Source organism: Poromitra crassiceps (genome assembly GCF_964638095.1).
Source record: "Poromitra crassiceps genome assembly, chromosome: 29".
Classification (NCBI taxonomy): Eukaryota; Metazoa; Chordata; class Actinopteri; order Beryciformes; family Melamphaidae; genus Poromitra; species Poromitra crassiceps.
The window spans coordinates 5,802,363-5,819,909 of NC_139641.1; the positions used below are offsets into that span (position 1 = coordinate 5,802,363).

The window sequence follows — 17,547 nt, forward strand, 5'->3', positions numbered from 1 at the left end:
GAGTTTTGACCCACCTGTCAATCACAGCCACAGATGTGTACACGTCGGAAGCGAATTTCTGAAAAATCGAACGTGGTTCGAAAAAATAAACACCGCAATAACGCTGGGCGAAACTTCGCCGTTGGTATGCACGGTTGCATTGACTGATATAGGTTCGGAAAATATTATTGACGTGCGAATTAATCGCACGAAAAATACGTGCTCGGTGTGTAAGGACCTTTAGACTTAGAATCAGGGGAGACAATGCAACATTTCACTCACAAAAAAACTTTTTTTTTTTTACATTTTTAACATTTTTTACAATTTTTTTTTCTTCCCGAATTTCGATTAAAAGTCGACTTTGGCCAGCGAATTTCGAATAGTGTTTTTGCTAGAAATGCCCATCTCTAGAGGGTTAAAATCAACATTGAAAATCAAAAATCAGTCCGGAACTGACACCCGGTCCTGGTAAAGGCGTTAAAAGACTTGTGGAGAGCGTCCTTACCCACGATGCTGTCGAAGAAGGCCCCCCGGAGGTGCCAGTCGTTCTTGTCGTTGAGGAAAGTGATCATGTGAGACAGCAGCACGTCGTTGGCTTTTTGCCGGCCGAAGAAGACGCAGAGCCGCGTGATGCCGTTCTCCATCAGAGACTGCTTCACGATGTTCTCCGAGTCACTCAGGAGAGTGACCACCTTCTGCTGCACCATCTCATGCAGCGCCTGCAGCTCTGAGGAGGAGACACCACGCGCAAACACACAGACAGCTCGTCACCAGAGCTCTCTCTGAGGAGAACACCACACGCAGAACACACAGACAGCTCGTCACCAGAGCTCTCTCTGAGGAGGAGACACCACACAGCAGAACACACAGACAGCTCATCACCAGAGCTCTCTCTGAGGAGGAGACACCACACAGCAGAACACACAGACAGCTCGTCACCAGAGCTCTCTCTGAGGAGGAGACACCACACAGCAGAACACACAGACAGCTCGTCACCAGAGCTCTCTCTGAGGAGGAGACACCACACAGCAGAACACACAGACAGCTCTTCACCAGAGCTCTCTCTGAGGAGGAGACACCACACGCAAAACACACAGACAGCTCGTCACCAGAGCTCTCTCTGAGGAGGAGACACCACACGCAAAACACACAGACAGCTCGTCACCAGAGCTCTCTCTGAGGAGGAGACACCACACGCAGAACACACAGACAGCTCATCACCAGAGCTCTCTCTGAGGAGGAGACACCACACGCAGAACACACAGACAGCTCGTCACCAGAGCTCTCTCTGAGGAGGACACCACACGCAAAACACACAGACAGCTTGTCACCAGAGCTCTCTCTGAGGAGGAGACACCACACAGCAGAACACACAGACAGCTCGTCACCAGAGCTCTCTCTGAGGAGGAGACACCACACAGCAGAACACACAGACAGCTCGTCACCAGAGCTCTCTCTGAGGAGGAGACACCACGCGCAGAACACACAGACAGCTCGTCACCAGAGCTCTCTCTAAGGAGGAGACACCACACGCAAAACACACAGACAGCTCATCACCAGAGCTCTCTCTGAGGAGGAGACACCACACGCAAAACACACAGACAGCTCGTCACCAGAGCTATCGGACTTGTGACTCAACTTGGACTGGAGCATTCATGCATTCGGACTGGGAAGTTGGAGACTTCTTTGGTGACTCCGACTAGGACTCGGGGACTCGGGGAGTCGAGTTGAGACTCGACTTCGAGATGTAGTGACTTGATGACAACGCTGTCAACAATAGTATACTGTGCATAGAGACACTGCGGAGCGCGTCATCATTCAGAAACAACCACGCCCAAAACGGGGGGGAAACACAAACTCCCGTCCAATCCTGGCGTTCTCCTATGTCGCGTGCATTAGGGGTGCACCGATCGATCGGCACGCAATCTGTATCGGCCGATTTGGACCTCAAATATGTGATCTGCTGTTTCCGATATTCCTTTATTGTCGCCGATCGCATAGCCGATCATGCTGCACGTGAGAAACATGAGGCAGCCCATTTTCATGTCTTCAATGTCCATCGTTTAACTTTCATATTGTGCTCTAACGTTTATATCATTGTGTTGCAAAGCACACGCTTTGCTTTCGTCAGCCGTACAATATAAGCCGCAGCAGCTAAATTGAATGATTGTTACATATATAAGCAGCACTGGACTAAGCCGCAGGTGTTTTAATGTTTAAAACTGGTCAGGAGGAGGCGTAGCCCTGCCTGTAACAGAGATCTCCGTGTCTTATCAGTGGAGACCGTTTTGAGTCCGATGAACAAATCAATCAAAAACACTTCACTACGTCCAACATAGGCTACAAGATTCGTTTCATTCCATTGAATTTGGCAGCGCGGACGAAACATGGGTGGAACGAAACATGCAAATTACATGTTTTGCATCCTCATCGTCGTAACACAGCCAGTTCTCCATCTTTTGAAGCATGATGTTAGATTACAACGAGCTAGTTGTGTGGCTTAGCCTTTCAAAATGTTGCCGTTAAGTTTTTAGAATGTAATACATAGAATTGGGAACGTTACATTCAATTTCATTCAGACTGTGTTTCTGGCTCAATCGCCGACATTTTTCCCCCGGAGCGAGGGAGGGTGTTTTACAGTAGTGGCTGATAGAGCGTAGTGGCACAGTGCTCCAAGCAGGTCGCGAGGCACATTTTTTGTCCACACACCACACCAGACTGTCAACACACCCCTTGCGTCTTTGAATCACACACATCAGCTGGTGATGAGCAGACTCAGCAGAGAGAAGTTACCTCCAGTCCTCCTGCCTACAGAGGCATTTGCATGCTGTTAAGTCCGTGTTTGATCCATATTTGCATGTATCCTCCTAACGTTAATAGCTCCGGTTAGCTTTAGCCGCTTTAGCTTAATCGATAAAATAGTTAACTTGGGTCGAAGTTATTTTTCTTGTGTAACAGGGAAATCCCGGAAAATTTAGTATTTTTGTTGAGTGAACTGAACTGCATTGAACTGGTAACATGGAAATCCCGAAGTGGAATGAGTTTTGTTCTTTTATAAACTGAACTGAGGGAACTGGACTGAACTACTAGCCATTTAGTTCAACACAGTCTTGTGCTCCAATTATCTCACACACAAAAAATCATGTTGGCGGTTTCCTTTAGCCTACAAAATATAAAATATTGATGTAGAAAAAAAAGAAAACAAGTGTGCTGCACTTTCAATTTGATGCATGAAATGTAGGCCTATATGTAAAATGGAAACTGTTCTATAATAGACTGCTATAGCTGCTTACAAAATAAATAAATAAATAAATATATATATCGGTGATCGGTAATCGGTGATCGGTCGATGATCGGTTGGGCAGATATTTCTCATAGGTGATCGGCAATCGGTGATCGGTGGCAAAAAACGTGATCGGTGCACCCCTAGCGTGCATGGTCGGGTCTTGCACAAAAAGATCGTATATACGGAAGATGAACACTCCAACTTACTTCATTGACAGCAACATCCACATTTTTCTTCTCGCCAATTCTCAATGGCTTCCTTGTTTTGCTCGGGAGTACAACAAAACTTTAACTGGCGATTTTTTACATTTGTTGTCTGCGCAGCCCCACCACACAACAGCTTTTAGCTATGTTTAATTCAAGGAAAATGACGCTGGTGTGTGGAAATGAACGGAGCTTTTCCCCCGTGATGGGCGTGGCCTATTTCATGCAGTGTCTCTATAGGGCTGCATGAGTATGGAGTGTATATGCTACCTGAGTCGTCTCTATAGGGCAGCATGATTATGGAGTGTATGTGGTACCTGAGTCGTCTCTATAGGGCTGCATGCTTATGGAGTGTATGTGGTACCTGAGTCGTCTCTATAGGGCAGCATGATTATGGAGTGTATGTGCTACCTGAGTCGTCTCTATAGGGCAGCATGCTTATGGAGTGTATGTGGTACCTGAGTCGTCTCTATAGGGCAGCATGATTATGGAGTGTATGTGCTACCTGAGTCGTCTCTATAGGGCAGCATGCTTATGGAGTGTATGTGCTACCTGAGTCGTCTCTATAGGGCAGCATGATTATGGAGTGTATGTGCTACCTGAGTCGTCTCTATAGGGCAGCATGCTTATGGAGTGTATGTGCTACCTGAGTCGTCTCTATAGGGCTGCATGCTTATGGAGTGTATGTGCTACCTGAGTCGTCTCTATAGGGCTGCATGCTTATGGAGTGTATGTGCTACCTGAGTCGTCTCTATAGGGCAGCATGATTATGGAGTGTATGTGCTACCTGAGTCGTCTCTATAGGGCTGCATGCTTATGGAGTGTATGTGCTACCTGAGTCGTCTCTATAGGGCAGCATGATTATGGAGTGTATGTGCTACCTGAGTCGTCTCTATAGGGCAGCATGCTTATGGAGTGTATGTGCTACCTGAGTCGTCTCTATAGGGCAGCATGATTATGGAGTATATGTGCTACCTGAGTCGTCTCTATAGGGCAGCATGCTTATGGAGTGTATGTGCTACCTGAGTCGTCTCTATAGGGCTGCATGCTTATGGAGTGTATGTGCTACCTGAGTCGTCTCTAAAGGGCTGCATGCTTATGGAGTGTATGTGCTACCTGAGTCGTCTCTATAGGGCTGCATGCTTATGGAGTGTATATGCTACCTGAGTCGTCTCTATAGGGCTGCATGCTTATGGAGTGTATGTGCTACCTGAGTCGTCTCTATAGGGCTGCATGCTTATGGAGTGTATGTGGTACCTGAGTCGTAGTTGTCGTTGGGGTGCAGTGTTTCCTCCACGTCCTCTCCGCTCCCGTCCTGCTCTGTGTTCACGTTGTTCTCCTGGACCAGCTCCAGGAAGCGCAGGGCGGTCTCTGCCAGGTGGGCGATGTTCTCTACACATCCACACACACATCCCACACACATCCACAGAGGAACACACACCACACACACACATCCACAGAGGAACACACACCACACACACACATCCACAGAGGAACACACACCACACACACACATCCACAGAGGAACACACACAATCAGACTGGACCTGTACAGTATAGAGCAGAGGTTCTCAAATGTTTTTCAGCCAAGGACCCCTTACAAGATAGAAAATATACCGGGGACCCCCTCATTCTGATTTGTGATTTTGGGCTAAGCTTAATTGTTTCCACGGTAACGTGCTTGACTTTTAATTTGATAGGTTTGTTATTAGAATGTAATCCATGAACCATTTTAGATTTAAAGCATAAACTATTTTCGTTGAACTATGAAGATTTTGCAAAAAAAACGCCCCCAGCCAGGCTGAGCCAGCTAAACCAGCGTCTATGACGAGACGTGGCCTCAACCTATTGGTAAGTAGCAAATAGGGCTAGGGTTAGGGCTGGGTTCAAAAAATCGATTCTCCGATTTTTATTTTAATCCTCGATTATCGATTCATATGTTCAGAGATCGTTTTTTTTAATTATTATTATTTATTTATTTTTAATAAACAGGCTAAAATATTATGCTGTGTGTGGTAGTTGAAACATAGTTTCAAGTTGACGTTTATTTATGTTTGTAGTTGAAACAAAAACATAAATACTGTAGGCTACATGAATGGAAATGTTTGATCATTAATATCTACTTTTAGAAATTATATAGGCTGAAATCAAATCACTGTGCATATGTGAAAGTGTCTTTATTGACAGATGAAAAGGCTGTTATTTACCCTTTGTCACCACCTGGTGAGTAAATATATGTGTAACTAAAACCATTAAAATTGACAACAGGTCTGCAACTTTTTTCCCCATGTATCTACTTGGCTGGTTGGGAACAGTCATGTAATTCAGGGTACAGCTCAAAAAACACGTTTTGGTATCACTAACCAAATCAATATTGAAATTGATCGAATCGGAATCGAATCGAAAATTAATCGATTCGCAACCTTGTGAATCAGAATCGAATCGATTCTTGAAATTTGAACCAATACCCATCTCTAGCTAGGGTATCCCTTTTAAAGGCCATGGCACACCGATCTAACATTCTACAACAAACACAGACAAACCCAGATGTTTGTGTGGTGTGCCATGGCTGCCTGTCCTTGTTTGGAGATGTTTGGTCAGATTCAACATGTTCAAACCTTCTCTGTCTGTGTTTAGCCCATGGCACACCGATCAAACATTATCCAGCAGTTGTTGGATAATGTTTGATGGGTGTGCCATGTGCTTAAAGATGACGAGATATGATTTCTCCCACTGACCTGCGTAGGCCAGCCTGACGATAGTGGCGTCGTCCTGGGCGAGGTGAGCGATCCCAGGCAGGATGTACTCTGGGTAGATGTTCACATCGTTCCTCGGCACCTCCTTCACCAGCGCCAGCAGCTTGGCCAGCGTGCGCACAGCCTGAGCGTAGAGATGTGCCATATCATATCGTTATCCATATTAGGGATGGGCATTTCTAGCAAAAACACTATTCGAAATTCGCTGGCCAAAGTCGACTTTTAATCGAAATTCGAAAATAAAAATAAAATGTAAAAAAAAATTAATGTAAATTTTTTTTTTTTTGTGAGTGAAATGTTGCATTGTCTCCCCTGATTCTAAGTATAGTCGAATCGCTTGGTTTGAGCAAGTAAAACTATTTCTATAAGCATTTTAAGCAAGGTTTATGGAAAAATGAATGGCGGATGAAATCCCATGAAGAGGGAGAGGTTGCTTATAAAAATTGTTTTACTTGCTCAAACCAAGTGATTCGACTATACTTAGAATCAGGGGAGACAATGCAACATTTCACTCACAATTTTTTTTTATTTTTTTTTTTTTTTTTTCAATAAACGAATTTCGAATTTCAATAATAAAAGTCGACCTTGATAATAACAACGATTATTCGAAAATTCGAAATTCGATGCCCATCCCTAATCCATACATCATTATCACAGCCTGAGTGTAGAGATGTAGCATATCGTATCATTACCCATATATCATTATCACAGCCTGAGTGTAGAGATGTAGCATATCGTATCGTTATCCATATATCATTATCACAGCCTGAGTGTAGAGATGTAGCATATCGTATCATTACCCATATATCATTATCACAGCCTGAGTGTAGAGATGTAGCATATCGTATCATTATCCATACATCATTACAATTCATTATCATTATGGTCAGAAATTCATATCGTGATAATGGCGATATGACGACTTGTTGATGTAATGAGGTCTATGCTGCCTAATGGTGTGATGTGTGCGCACAGCAACAAGCATGGCTGACAGTGGTTCCAGTGTTTCCCACAGGATTTTGAGTTGTTGTGGTGGGTAGGGCTGTCCCAAACGATTCTTTTCTTATCGATTACACATGAAAATTATATTGTTGAACACAAAGTTAGCTGTTTTCATCAACTTTTGTTAACCACAGATCTTATTTCAGGCATTTAACCAAAATCCTCATAGGTTTTTGGAGGGGGGGGATCCCATTGCCTTTTACACCTAGGAACCAGGAAGTGCTAGCGTCCAGGTCTTCCGGACTCCTCCCTGCAGTACTCTTATCAGCCACCCCTACCTGGACTCCTCCCTGCAGTACTCTTATCAGCCACCCCTACCTGGGCTCGAACGCGCGGCGCGGGGTCGGTGCAGAAGTGCAGCAGATAGGGCGTGATGCGGTCCAGCAGGATGGCGGGGGCCAGCCGGGGGGCCAGGTGCAGCAGCAGCTCCAGAGACGCCAGCTTGGAGTCACAGGAGCGCAGAGTCTGCAGGCAGGACGTGATGACGGACACTAGGACCATGAGGCCCTGCTCCTCCCTCCGCTCCACCCTCTCCACCTCCGCAGGGGAGGAGGAGCCTGCAGGGAGAGAGACACACCCACACTTTAATACAACAAGTACAATACAAGCTCCAAGTCAAGTTTTAAGTTTTATTTATATATAGCTCAGTATCACATTACATTACATCAGAGATGGGAAAAATAGACTTTACTTAAAGTGTAACTAACCCCCAAAACACTTTTTTCAGCTTTTAACCATATGACTTTGGGGGTGGTGTGTGAAGAATGCTGGTCAGAATTTCCACATTTGAGACCAAACTGTTGCCATTGTACCATTTGTATCATTTTCAGCAGCATAAGTTCCCTCTATGGGTTGAACACTGCTTTTTTTTGTGCCCTCAAATGAATGGGATATTTGGTAGATCCTGACGTCACGGTGGGTTTAGCACGCGCCCCACTCATGTGAATTCCCCCCCCCCCCCCCCCCCCCCCCCCCATTGATTATTACTGTAGTTCATGCGGCGCGAGCCCTTTAACACTTTCAGTGCCACGGCCCTTGGGCAAAAGGTTGCTTGCTGTGCCACATAGGCCGCAATGCATTTTAAAACAGTCATATAATTTTTTTAATAATTACTATGTAAACACTGAACACGCACAAATAACGATGAGACTCTCTTCTATCACCTGCAAAAAAAAGTTTATTGATCCCATTTTCCGTTCTTTAGTTATGAGCCGGAGAAGATAGCTTGATTGAACGAAAAACATACCTTTTTTTCTACGAGCTGAGATAATGAGCCTTTTGTGAAATTAAACATTTCAAGCACATCTCTGACTCTGAAGCTAATTTTCTGATGTCTGGGTCTGTCTGGGTGAAGTGTATGCTGCTCTGCTGCTCTCCGTGCTCCCCCCCCCCCCCCCCCTCAACTGCACACGCCTCCTGGGTGTGTCTTATGTGTCTGGTGGCTCTCAGTCTCTGCTGAGTTTGCTGCGCACACACAGTGAATGGTGCGCGACATTCAGCTTTTTGGTTCCGCGTGTGTTTGTCACGGGCTGGCATGCTTCCAGTTCGGAATAATAATGCTGATTATGTGAATGTGCTGTTGCAGCGTACATGGAAGTGCTCAGTTGTGACAGCGGATGCTGCTGCTGGGGGCACAGCTGGCGTTGTGCTCGTTTATGGAGGCACGTCGATGCATACGGACGGATGCGATGCGATTTCCTCATTTTCCACAGTGACTATTTCTGTGTGTTTGGCTCCTTTTTCTCTGATCAGGAGAGTGCTGTCGCCACCTAATGGGTTTGTAAAATAGGTTATCGACCTCCAATAGCTACAATATTGTTAGAGGCGACGTAAGAAGCTTAGATCGACACCCCCCCGTCAAAAAAACAATTTGGAGTTATGACGCCATTTGGCGTCGCTGGCACTGTACGGTAAATTTCTAATGACGCCATATGGCGTCGCTGGCACTGAACGTGTTAAGAGCAATGCATCCATGGGTAATGCCTATTGTGGCTAATGTTAGCCGCTAGTTAGTTATGTTACATGGCAGTAAAACGCCACTAAATTACCAAATTGATAGAACTTTTAACCATTTCGAGTAACACTGTTTCCATACGGATCACCAGCGTTAGTTTTTTGTTTATAACGTGGCTAAATTCATAACGTTTCATATATCGGATGCGTTATTTCGAATCCCACATAGGTTACGCTAAAACGCACATAGGTTACGCCTCGAATCCCACATAGGTTACGCTAAAACCACCACCGCAAAGCGTGTGGGTTTCAGGACGAAACAGTTTCGAGCCACTATCGTCATCTTTAGAGCACAATATTCCTGGAATGCAAGTTTAACTAAACAGTTACATGTCCTCTGCATTCTACATAAAATTAGGATATTACGGGTTGTTTTATTTTGTATGTTACATACTTATTGGCCAAGATATGTTACTTTATGGGGGAGGAATTCTGCCAGGTAAGGAGAGGAGTGTGGGCGGCCATATTGCCTGCAGGGTTTTCAGATCGAGTGGAGAGCCGTTTCGCAGGAAATCTGGGGGGGTAAGTCCCCCTTTAAGTAAAAGTACAGTTGCTAAAGTCTAAAAGTAACAAGTATTTGTACCGGCTGTTTCTGTTCAAAGCTAACTGAAACGGACGCCATATTAAAGGTATACTATGCAACTATTTAATTAAAAATATTATATACACTCATACGAACGTTTTGTGTATAAAATCATCACCCATCTTCACACGCATTACAATTGTGTGGCAGTGTGTTTATGTGCAGAGACGCTGCCCCCTGTCTGTCGTGGTTGGGTATTGTTTTGCTGTGTTCTGTGTTTATGTGGTCGAGAGAGCCTGACAGTAAATAGGGGAGAGCGAGCGCCAGAAAACCATTGAAACACAGAGATCAAAAGTTTTTTTCTGATAGTTTCACAGCAGTTATGTTATCAAAGCACAAATAAACACACATCCAGCGTTTTTTGTTGTCCTGTAATTGCAGGACATTGGCCTTTAAAACTCATCAAAAACCTGTCAATTAAAATCTGCAGGACACCGTGTCCTGTAAATGATCTCCCGAGTCCCGACGCAATTAATTGTAACCCCGGGTTAAATCGTCTGAGTCAAGAATATTGACCTGTCACTTTATAGTTTGGTAACACCGTCAAACAGCTCCACACGAGGTGTGACAAACTTAAGTTGCTAGTACTGCTCGTCTTTAGCTGCTTCTGATTGGTCAGTTTAGAGAGGTACATCACGTTTCTCTAAAATGCTATTGGCTAATGGGGCGGCTGGGCGGGACTGTTGGGATTTTGACAGTGCGGTGAGGTTTGTGTGTCAGTGTGTGCGCTGCTGTGCACTGATATAGCGCGTGTGTTTTCCTCTCAACGTAGTGGGTAGCTACCCAAAGCAAGCCAAGTCTACTATTTTCTAGTGCTCTTATTAGATTGACATTACATTACATTACGTCATTTGGCAGACGCTTTTATCCAAAGCGACTTACAATAACACATTTTTGTCAGCAATAGAGCAATCAACTATGCAACACAGTCTATGACACCTACAACTTCTGAAGGAACAGTGGTACAAGTTTAGTTCAGGTAATTTTTATTATAATTTTTTTAAGAGAGAAAGAAGTTAGTTCAAGAAGGGCCCAGATGGAGCCTGAAAAGGTGTGTCTTTAGTCTTCTCTGAAAGATCGGCAGTGATTCGGCCGTCCTGACCGAAGGTGGCAGCTCGTTCCACCATTGAGGTGCCAGGGACGTGAAGAGTCGCGAACGGGATGAGCGACTTTTGAGCCCCCGTAGTGAAGGAGGGGTGAGGCGTCCTGCACTGGTGGAGGAGCGGAGGGAACGGTGAGAGATTTGGAGCCTGACCATAGATTGTAAGTACAGAGGGGCATTGACTCATTTGTAATAAGTGTGTTTGTACGGCTAAAGTTTTGCATGCTATCCTATCGTCTGAGAACTGTAGCCTGATGCTAGTGTTTTCCACCTACTTGTTAACGTAGCTAGATGCTAGTCTTTGCTGCCTGCTTGCTAACGTGAACGCTACATGGATCTATTATTATCGGGATGCTAGTGTTTTCCGCCTGGACGAGACGACCAGCTGGGCCATCGCCACACCAGATAGCGCACCGTGTGACTGGAAAAGTCACACGGTTGCACCTCTGGAAATGATAGGTTAATTGAGTCTTATTGGCTGTTTATACTTTCAAATAGTACTATTACAGAAGCGATGGTTTTGACGGAAAACGTTTGTATAAGTCTATATAATGTTTTTTAATGAAATAGTTGCATAGTATACCTTTAATATCATTTGAAGACTGCATTTGACATTATTATTTCATAACGTGGTGAATGCATGAGTCACAACATGTACATAAGAGCATTTTGGAGCTGTTAGAATGTGTATTTGGTGACTTAACGGGGGTATAGTAGGCTAGCCAGGACCATAGACTACCATTCATTGTGCTAAGCTAACTAGCGGGAGGGGCGGGTCGCTACTTTTCTACAACACGCACAATATTGATTCAGTCAGTTTCTTTTTTTCTAAAGTGGTTTTTATTTTTATTGTTATTTAATATTTCAGTGACCCCACCCCACCCCTCACCTCCTCTGAGGTTGAGCAGGATGTTGTCCAGGTCTTTGCGGATCACCAGCACGCGCTCGTCAGCAGACTGGAAGGTCTCCTTGGCGAACTGGGCCATGTAGGGCTGCAGGAAGGTATAGAAGATGTCCGGGAAGGCTTTCCCCCGCTCCTGCTTCAGGTACTCCTCTGCTGTCAGGCGCTTCTCCGGCTCCCGCTGCACCATCTGAGCCACCTGATCACAAGAACACAGCACAGATCACAATCAAACATCACACACACTCAGACACTACAACACACACCAGATCACCATCAAACATCACACACACACTCAGACACTACAACACACACCAGCTCACAATCAAACATCACACACACACTACAACACATGCCAGATCACAATCAAAAATCACACACACTCAGACACTACAACACACACCAGATCACAATCAAACATCACACACACACTCACACTACAACACATGCCAGATCACAATCAAACATCACACACACTCAGACACTACAACACACACCAGCTCACAATCAAACATCACACACACTCAGACACTACAACACACACCAGCTCACAATCAAACATCACACACACACTCACACTACAACACACACCAGCTCACAATCAAACATCACACACACTCAGACACTACAACACACACCAGCTCACAATCAAACATCACACACACACTCACACTACAACACACACCAGCTCACAATCAAACATCACACACACTCAGACACTACAACACACACCAGCTCACAATCAAACATCACACACACACTCACACTACAACACACACCAGCTCACAATCAAACATCACACACACTCAGACACTACAACACACACCAGCTCACAATCAAACATCACACACACTCAGACACTACAACACACACCAGCTCACAATCAAACATCACACACACACTCAGACACTACAACACACACCAGCTCACAATCAAACATCACACACACACTCACACTACAACACACACCAGCTCACAATCAAACATCACACACACACTCACACTACAACACACACCAGCTCACAATCAAACATCACACACACTCAGACACTACAACACACACCAGCTCACAATCAAACATCACACACACACTCAGACACTACAACACACACCAGCTCACAATCAAACATCACACACACTCAGACACTACAACACACACCAGCTCACAATCAAACATCACACACACACTCACACTACAACACACACCAGCTCACAATCAAACATCACACACACTCAGACACTACAACACACACCAGCTCACAATCAAACATCACACACACACTCAGACACTACAACACACACCAGCTCACAATCAAACATCACACACACACTCACACTACAACACACACCAGCTCACAATCAAACATCACACACACACTCACACTACAACACACACCAGCTCACAATCAAACATCACACACACTCAGACACTACAACACACACCAGCTCACAATCAAACATCACACACATACGGGCACTTTACACGAGGACGGTTTCCTATGGTGACGGGGAATTATTGTATAGTTAGGTGACGGCGAATTCGGGCTTAGGAAAAGACACATTTTGAAACCACCCTCCAGAGTGGAATTCTTTGAGACGCTTCCCGCTGAGCGCTCCATGTAATCGCTTGAAGACGGCACATTTCAGAAACTCTGACATGCCTGCACACGCGATTACGCCATAGCCGTGCGCAAGTTGGCAACCATTTTCAAAATAAAACGTCAGTGTGAATGAAGTTTGGCAACATTCAGAATTAAGCTACACTGCGGCCAACTTCAGTGACATGTTCATAACGTTACTGCTGCGAGGAGCCGATGGCTGTACCCGGTCGCCATTTAACGTTATAGTTAATGTACAAAGCACGTCGACAGTGTTTTCTCACTGCCAGTAGCCTAACTACAGTAGGGTTTGACAGATAGCACACTCAGCGCTCCCGGTCCTCGCTGCTCGTTAAAGATTTCCAATAGGCGTTATTCTGATAAACTGGTCACATATATGTTACATTCTCACCCGACAAATATTAACACATTCACTGCCAGCCGTTTTTCAATACTGTAGTTAGCTTCTGCCAAGGTTTTTTTTTTAGGATTCTGGCTCATCTTTCAAGAGCCGAGGATTCGTTTCTGTTAGGATTTTGTGAACACACAATATCTCAAAAGAACTAATAGAATGTGTGCTTTCTCTGTCTAAAAGAGTTAGTTTGTAGAGTTAGTAGTTATGTAAGCATTAGCAGTTGAATACAGCATGGTTTCAGCGTCTGAAAATTTATTCTGAGATAAACGGCTTTTTGTGAAATTCGATAGAACAGTCACTTTAACCATTCATTTTTGGCATCAGTAAGACGTCAGACATCTAAACAATAGTTTTGAACAGTCATTTCCTCCATAACAGCAGGAAACACCCCTCTCCTTCAAACTCCTCCCTCCGTGTGTGTTCTTCTTGGCTGCAGCGGGCGTGTCACAAGCTCGTTTCTGTTGCTGCTGTAACCTCGCGTCACCAGGCTCACTGCTTTGCTGCTGCTGTGCCTGTCTGCTGGCGGCCGCTGGCCAAGTCTGGATGGGCTCGCTCGTTTCTTGCGGTTTCGGTTGAGAGCTTTGATGAAGCTTTTGCGATTCTGGTCATATTTATGCTGCGTGTTTCAAAGTGTGTTCCACCCGTAATCTATTATGCAAATTTGCAATCCCGCACCGCCAGCAATCAGCGCGAAAACGAAAGCGTTTTCGCCAATCCATTTTCATGAGAATGGCTTCCTCACACTGCTTTTTGCTTGCCTTCCTCTAGTCAGGAGAGCACTGTCGCCACTTAGTGGGTCGGTGGAATGGGTTGTACACGTTTGGTGGCTCCAATAATTTTATAGGAGACGTGGGGGGCGTTGATCCACGTCCCACCGTCAATTTTTTTTTTTTTTTTTAACACATTCACTGCCAGCCTTTTTTTTTTTACTGTAGGTAGGTTCTGCCAGAGGGTTTTTTTGATGATTCTGGCTCATCTTTCAAGACCCGAGGATTCTTTTCTGCTAAGATTTTGTGAACACACAATATCTCAAAAGAACTAATAGAATGTGTGCTTTCTCTGTCTAAAAGAGTTAGTTTGTAGAGTTAGTAGTTATGTAAGCATTAGCAGTTGAATACAGCATGGTTTCAGCGTCTGGAAATTTATTCTGAGATAAATGGCTTTTTGTGAAATTCGATAGAACAGTCACTTTAACCATTCATTTTTGGCATCTGTAAGACGTCAGACATCTAAACAATAGTTTTGAACAGTAATTTCCTCCATAACAGCAGGAAACCCCCCTCTGCTTCCAACTCCTCCCTCCGTGGGCGTTCTCCTCCGCAGCGTTTGTCACAAGCGAGTGTTCTGCTGCTGCTGCGAGTTTGAGCAGCCTCCCTCCCTGGCAGCGAGTGTGGATAGGGCTCACTTGTTTCTTGGGTTTGAGAGCTTTGATGAAGCTTTGTGCGATTCTAGGCTTTATGCTGCGTGTTTCAAAGTGTTTTCCACCCAGTCTATTTTTGGAATCCCCCACCGCCAGCTCCCAGCGCGATAATGCGCGACAGTGAAAGCGTTTTCGCCAATCCATTTTACAGTAGAGAATGGTTTCCTCGCACGTTACCCTACAGTTTTGGCTCTGCTTTTCCTAGTGTGGAGAGCACTGTCGCCACTTAGTGGGTCCTTGGAATGGGTTGTACACGTTCGCTGACTCCAATATTTTTATAGGAGACGTGGGGAGCGTTGATCCACGTCCCACCGTCAAAAAAAAAAAAAAAAATTTTAAGCAGAGATAACTCGTCTTTGGCAGTGAACCGTCGGATTCTGTAAGCCGAGATAACTCGTCAATGGCAGTGAACGTGTTAAGACGAGATATCTCGTCATTGGCAGTCAACCGTTGGATTTTGTAAGACGAGATATCTCGTCATTGGCAGTGAACGTGTTAAAACTTTAAAACGGTTTGGGTTTTTTTTTTAGCTTGAAAAAAACTTTTTGGCAAGTCTAAATGACTGCAGTAGGCGGATTCTACTTCCGTGTTTAAAACCGGAAAGACGATTACGAAATGACGTCATGCAGAAGCGTCCTTGTATGGGCAAAGAATAGGGTGATCACACTGCCACCTAGCGACCTGGCATGTACATTACGGCGTTTTAAAAATTCAACAGCGCTCATGTAAACAGGGAGAAGGTGTGAAGGAAAAGGTGTGAAGGAAACGCTATTGTGTCGTTTCTTCCAGAAACTGTCCTCGTGTAAAGGGCTCCTCAGACACTATGACCCCGGGCGTCCGGGTAGTAAAGTGGTAAAAACCTCCAGTCACACAAGTGTGAAAACCACAACTTCAAGACTCCTGACTATGAGACAGCATGTTGTGTGGTGTGAAGAGAACAGTGATGTGACGTGAGGACTTTGTGTGTGTGGAGGAACGTGAAGCTATCACCGCCTCACCAGCTCTCTGATGTGCTGGTCCTCGATCTTCAGGAGGACCTGCTCCGTCTGGAACTGGCCTTTGCGGTACAGCAGCAGCTGGGACAGGTCGAACAGAGGAACACCCTCTGTGAACAGCTCTGCTATCACACAACCTGCAGGAGAGGAGAGGAAAGGAGAGGAGAGGAGAGGAGAGGAGAGGAGAGGAGAGGAGAGGAGAGACACAGAGCAGTGACATCTCTACCTGCTGTCACTTAAAGTCGAACTGAACCCGTTCGTCACGTGCATAATGAGTCCGTTTCAGACTGAAAACATAGTTTGTCTAAGATGACAGGTTGAGAGGCGGGTCATAGTATCATGTCGATGATTTTATTTGACAATTCTGGGGACTGGATTGGGCTTTGGCCAATCCTGGCGTGTTCCGCCTCCAAATCGAGTGGGATTCAGTGTGTTGTGGCGCTCTCCTCGGGAAGAGCCTTTTGACGGGAGGAGTGGAGCTCAGCGAGCCGCAGGCAGCCAGCTGCCTTCGTGTTGCCGAGCGGAGAGCGCAGCACGTCGGCCTGGAATCTCCGAAGTGCGACCCCTGACAACCAAGCTCTCGGATGCGCGCGCCATTATCGCTGCTGTAAATACGATATCCCTGGAATGCGCGTTTTAACGAGCCAGTTACATTTCTTTGCATTCTTAGAGATTATAGTTTTTGTTTTTTGTTCATGTTTCTAACAATTGGCCAAGTTAGTAGTTAGTTTATGGGATAGGAATTCTGCCAGATGACAGGCACTAGGCGCCATTTTCTACTTCATTTGGAAGAGAAAATTATCCAGAAATGAAGATTTGATTGACAGCTGCATGTCGTGATATGATCGGTTGAAATGGGGTAGAAATTTGATAGTACTAGGTGACATCAGCAAACTGTACATTACTGTTATCAATGACATCTTGAAAAACGAACTTTTGATGTGAAAAAGTGTGAAAAACGAAAGGAATTAGATTGTTGTGATTTTGTTTGCATACATTATTAAATAGGTGCACTGCATACCCAGGTATTTGAACTAAAAGAAAAGAAAAGTCATTTTTGGGTTCAGCTCCACTTTAAGGTCCCACTTCTGATCATTCAAAGATGTCCCAGGACCACCTTCCCAAATCATTTATGAGAAAAGAAAAGACAACAACAAACATGACAAAAAGGGGGGGGGGACTGGGCTGTAAGTGTGTTATGCCACTGTCAGGTGTGTGGTGATATTCAAACATAACTGCTCATTGAAATTATGCATTTAATTTGACTTTTTTATGTTTAGATTAGGACTGGGCG

At 44.9% G+C, this 17,547-nt stretch overlaps 1 protein-coding gene across 1 annotated transcript in view; it reads right to left on the reverse strand.

Moving 5' to 3' along the window:
• Positions 1 to 17,547, reverse strand: part of LOC310800015 (phosphoinositide 3-kinase regulatory subunit 4-like) — a gene marked incomplete at its 5' end in the record, with an annotated part of 36,768 nt that overhangs the window by 15,216 nt on the left and 4,005 nt on the right. The window contains 6 exons of the mRNA XM_083662614.1: positions 485 to 706; positions 4,726 to 4,860; positions 6,207 to 6,348; positions 7,545 to 7,783; positions 11,814 to 12,024; positions 16,257 to 16,390. Coding sequence (XP_083518740.1) covers positions 485 to 706; positions 4,726 to 4,860; positions 6,207 to 6,348; positions 7,545 to 7,783; positions 11,814 to 12,024; positions 16,257 to 16,390 — 1,083 coding nt within the window. The remainder of the gene's footprint in view (positions 1 to 484; positions 707 to 4,725; positions 4,861 to 6,206; positions 6,349 to 7,544; positions 7,784 to 11,813; positions 12,025 to 16,256; positions 16,391 to 17,547) is intronic.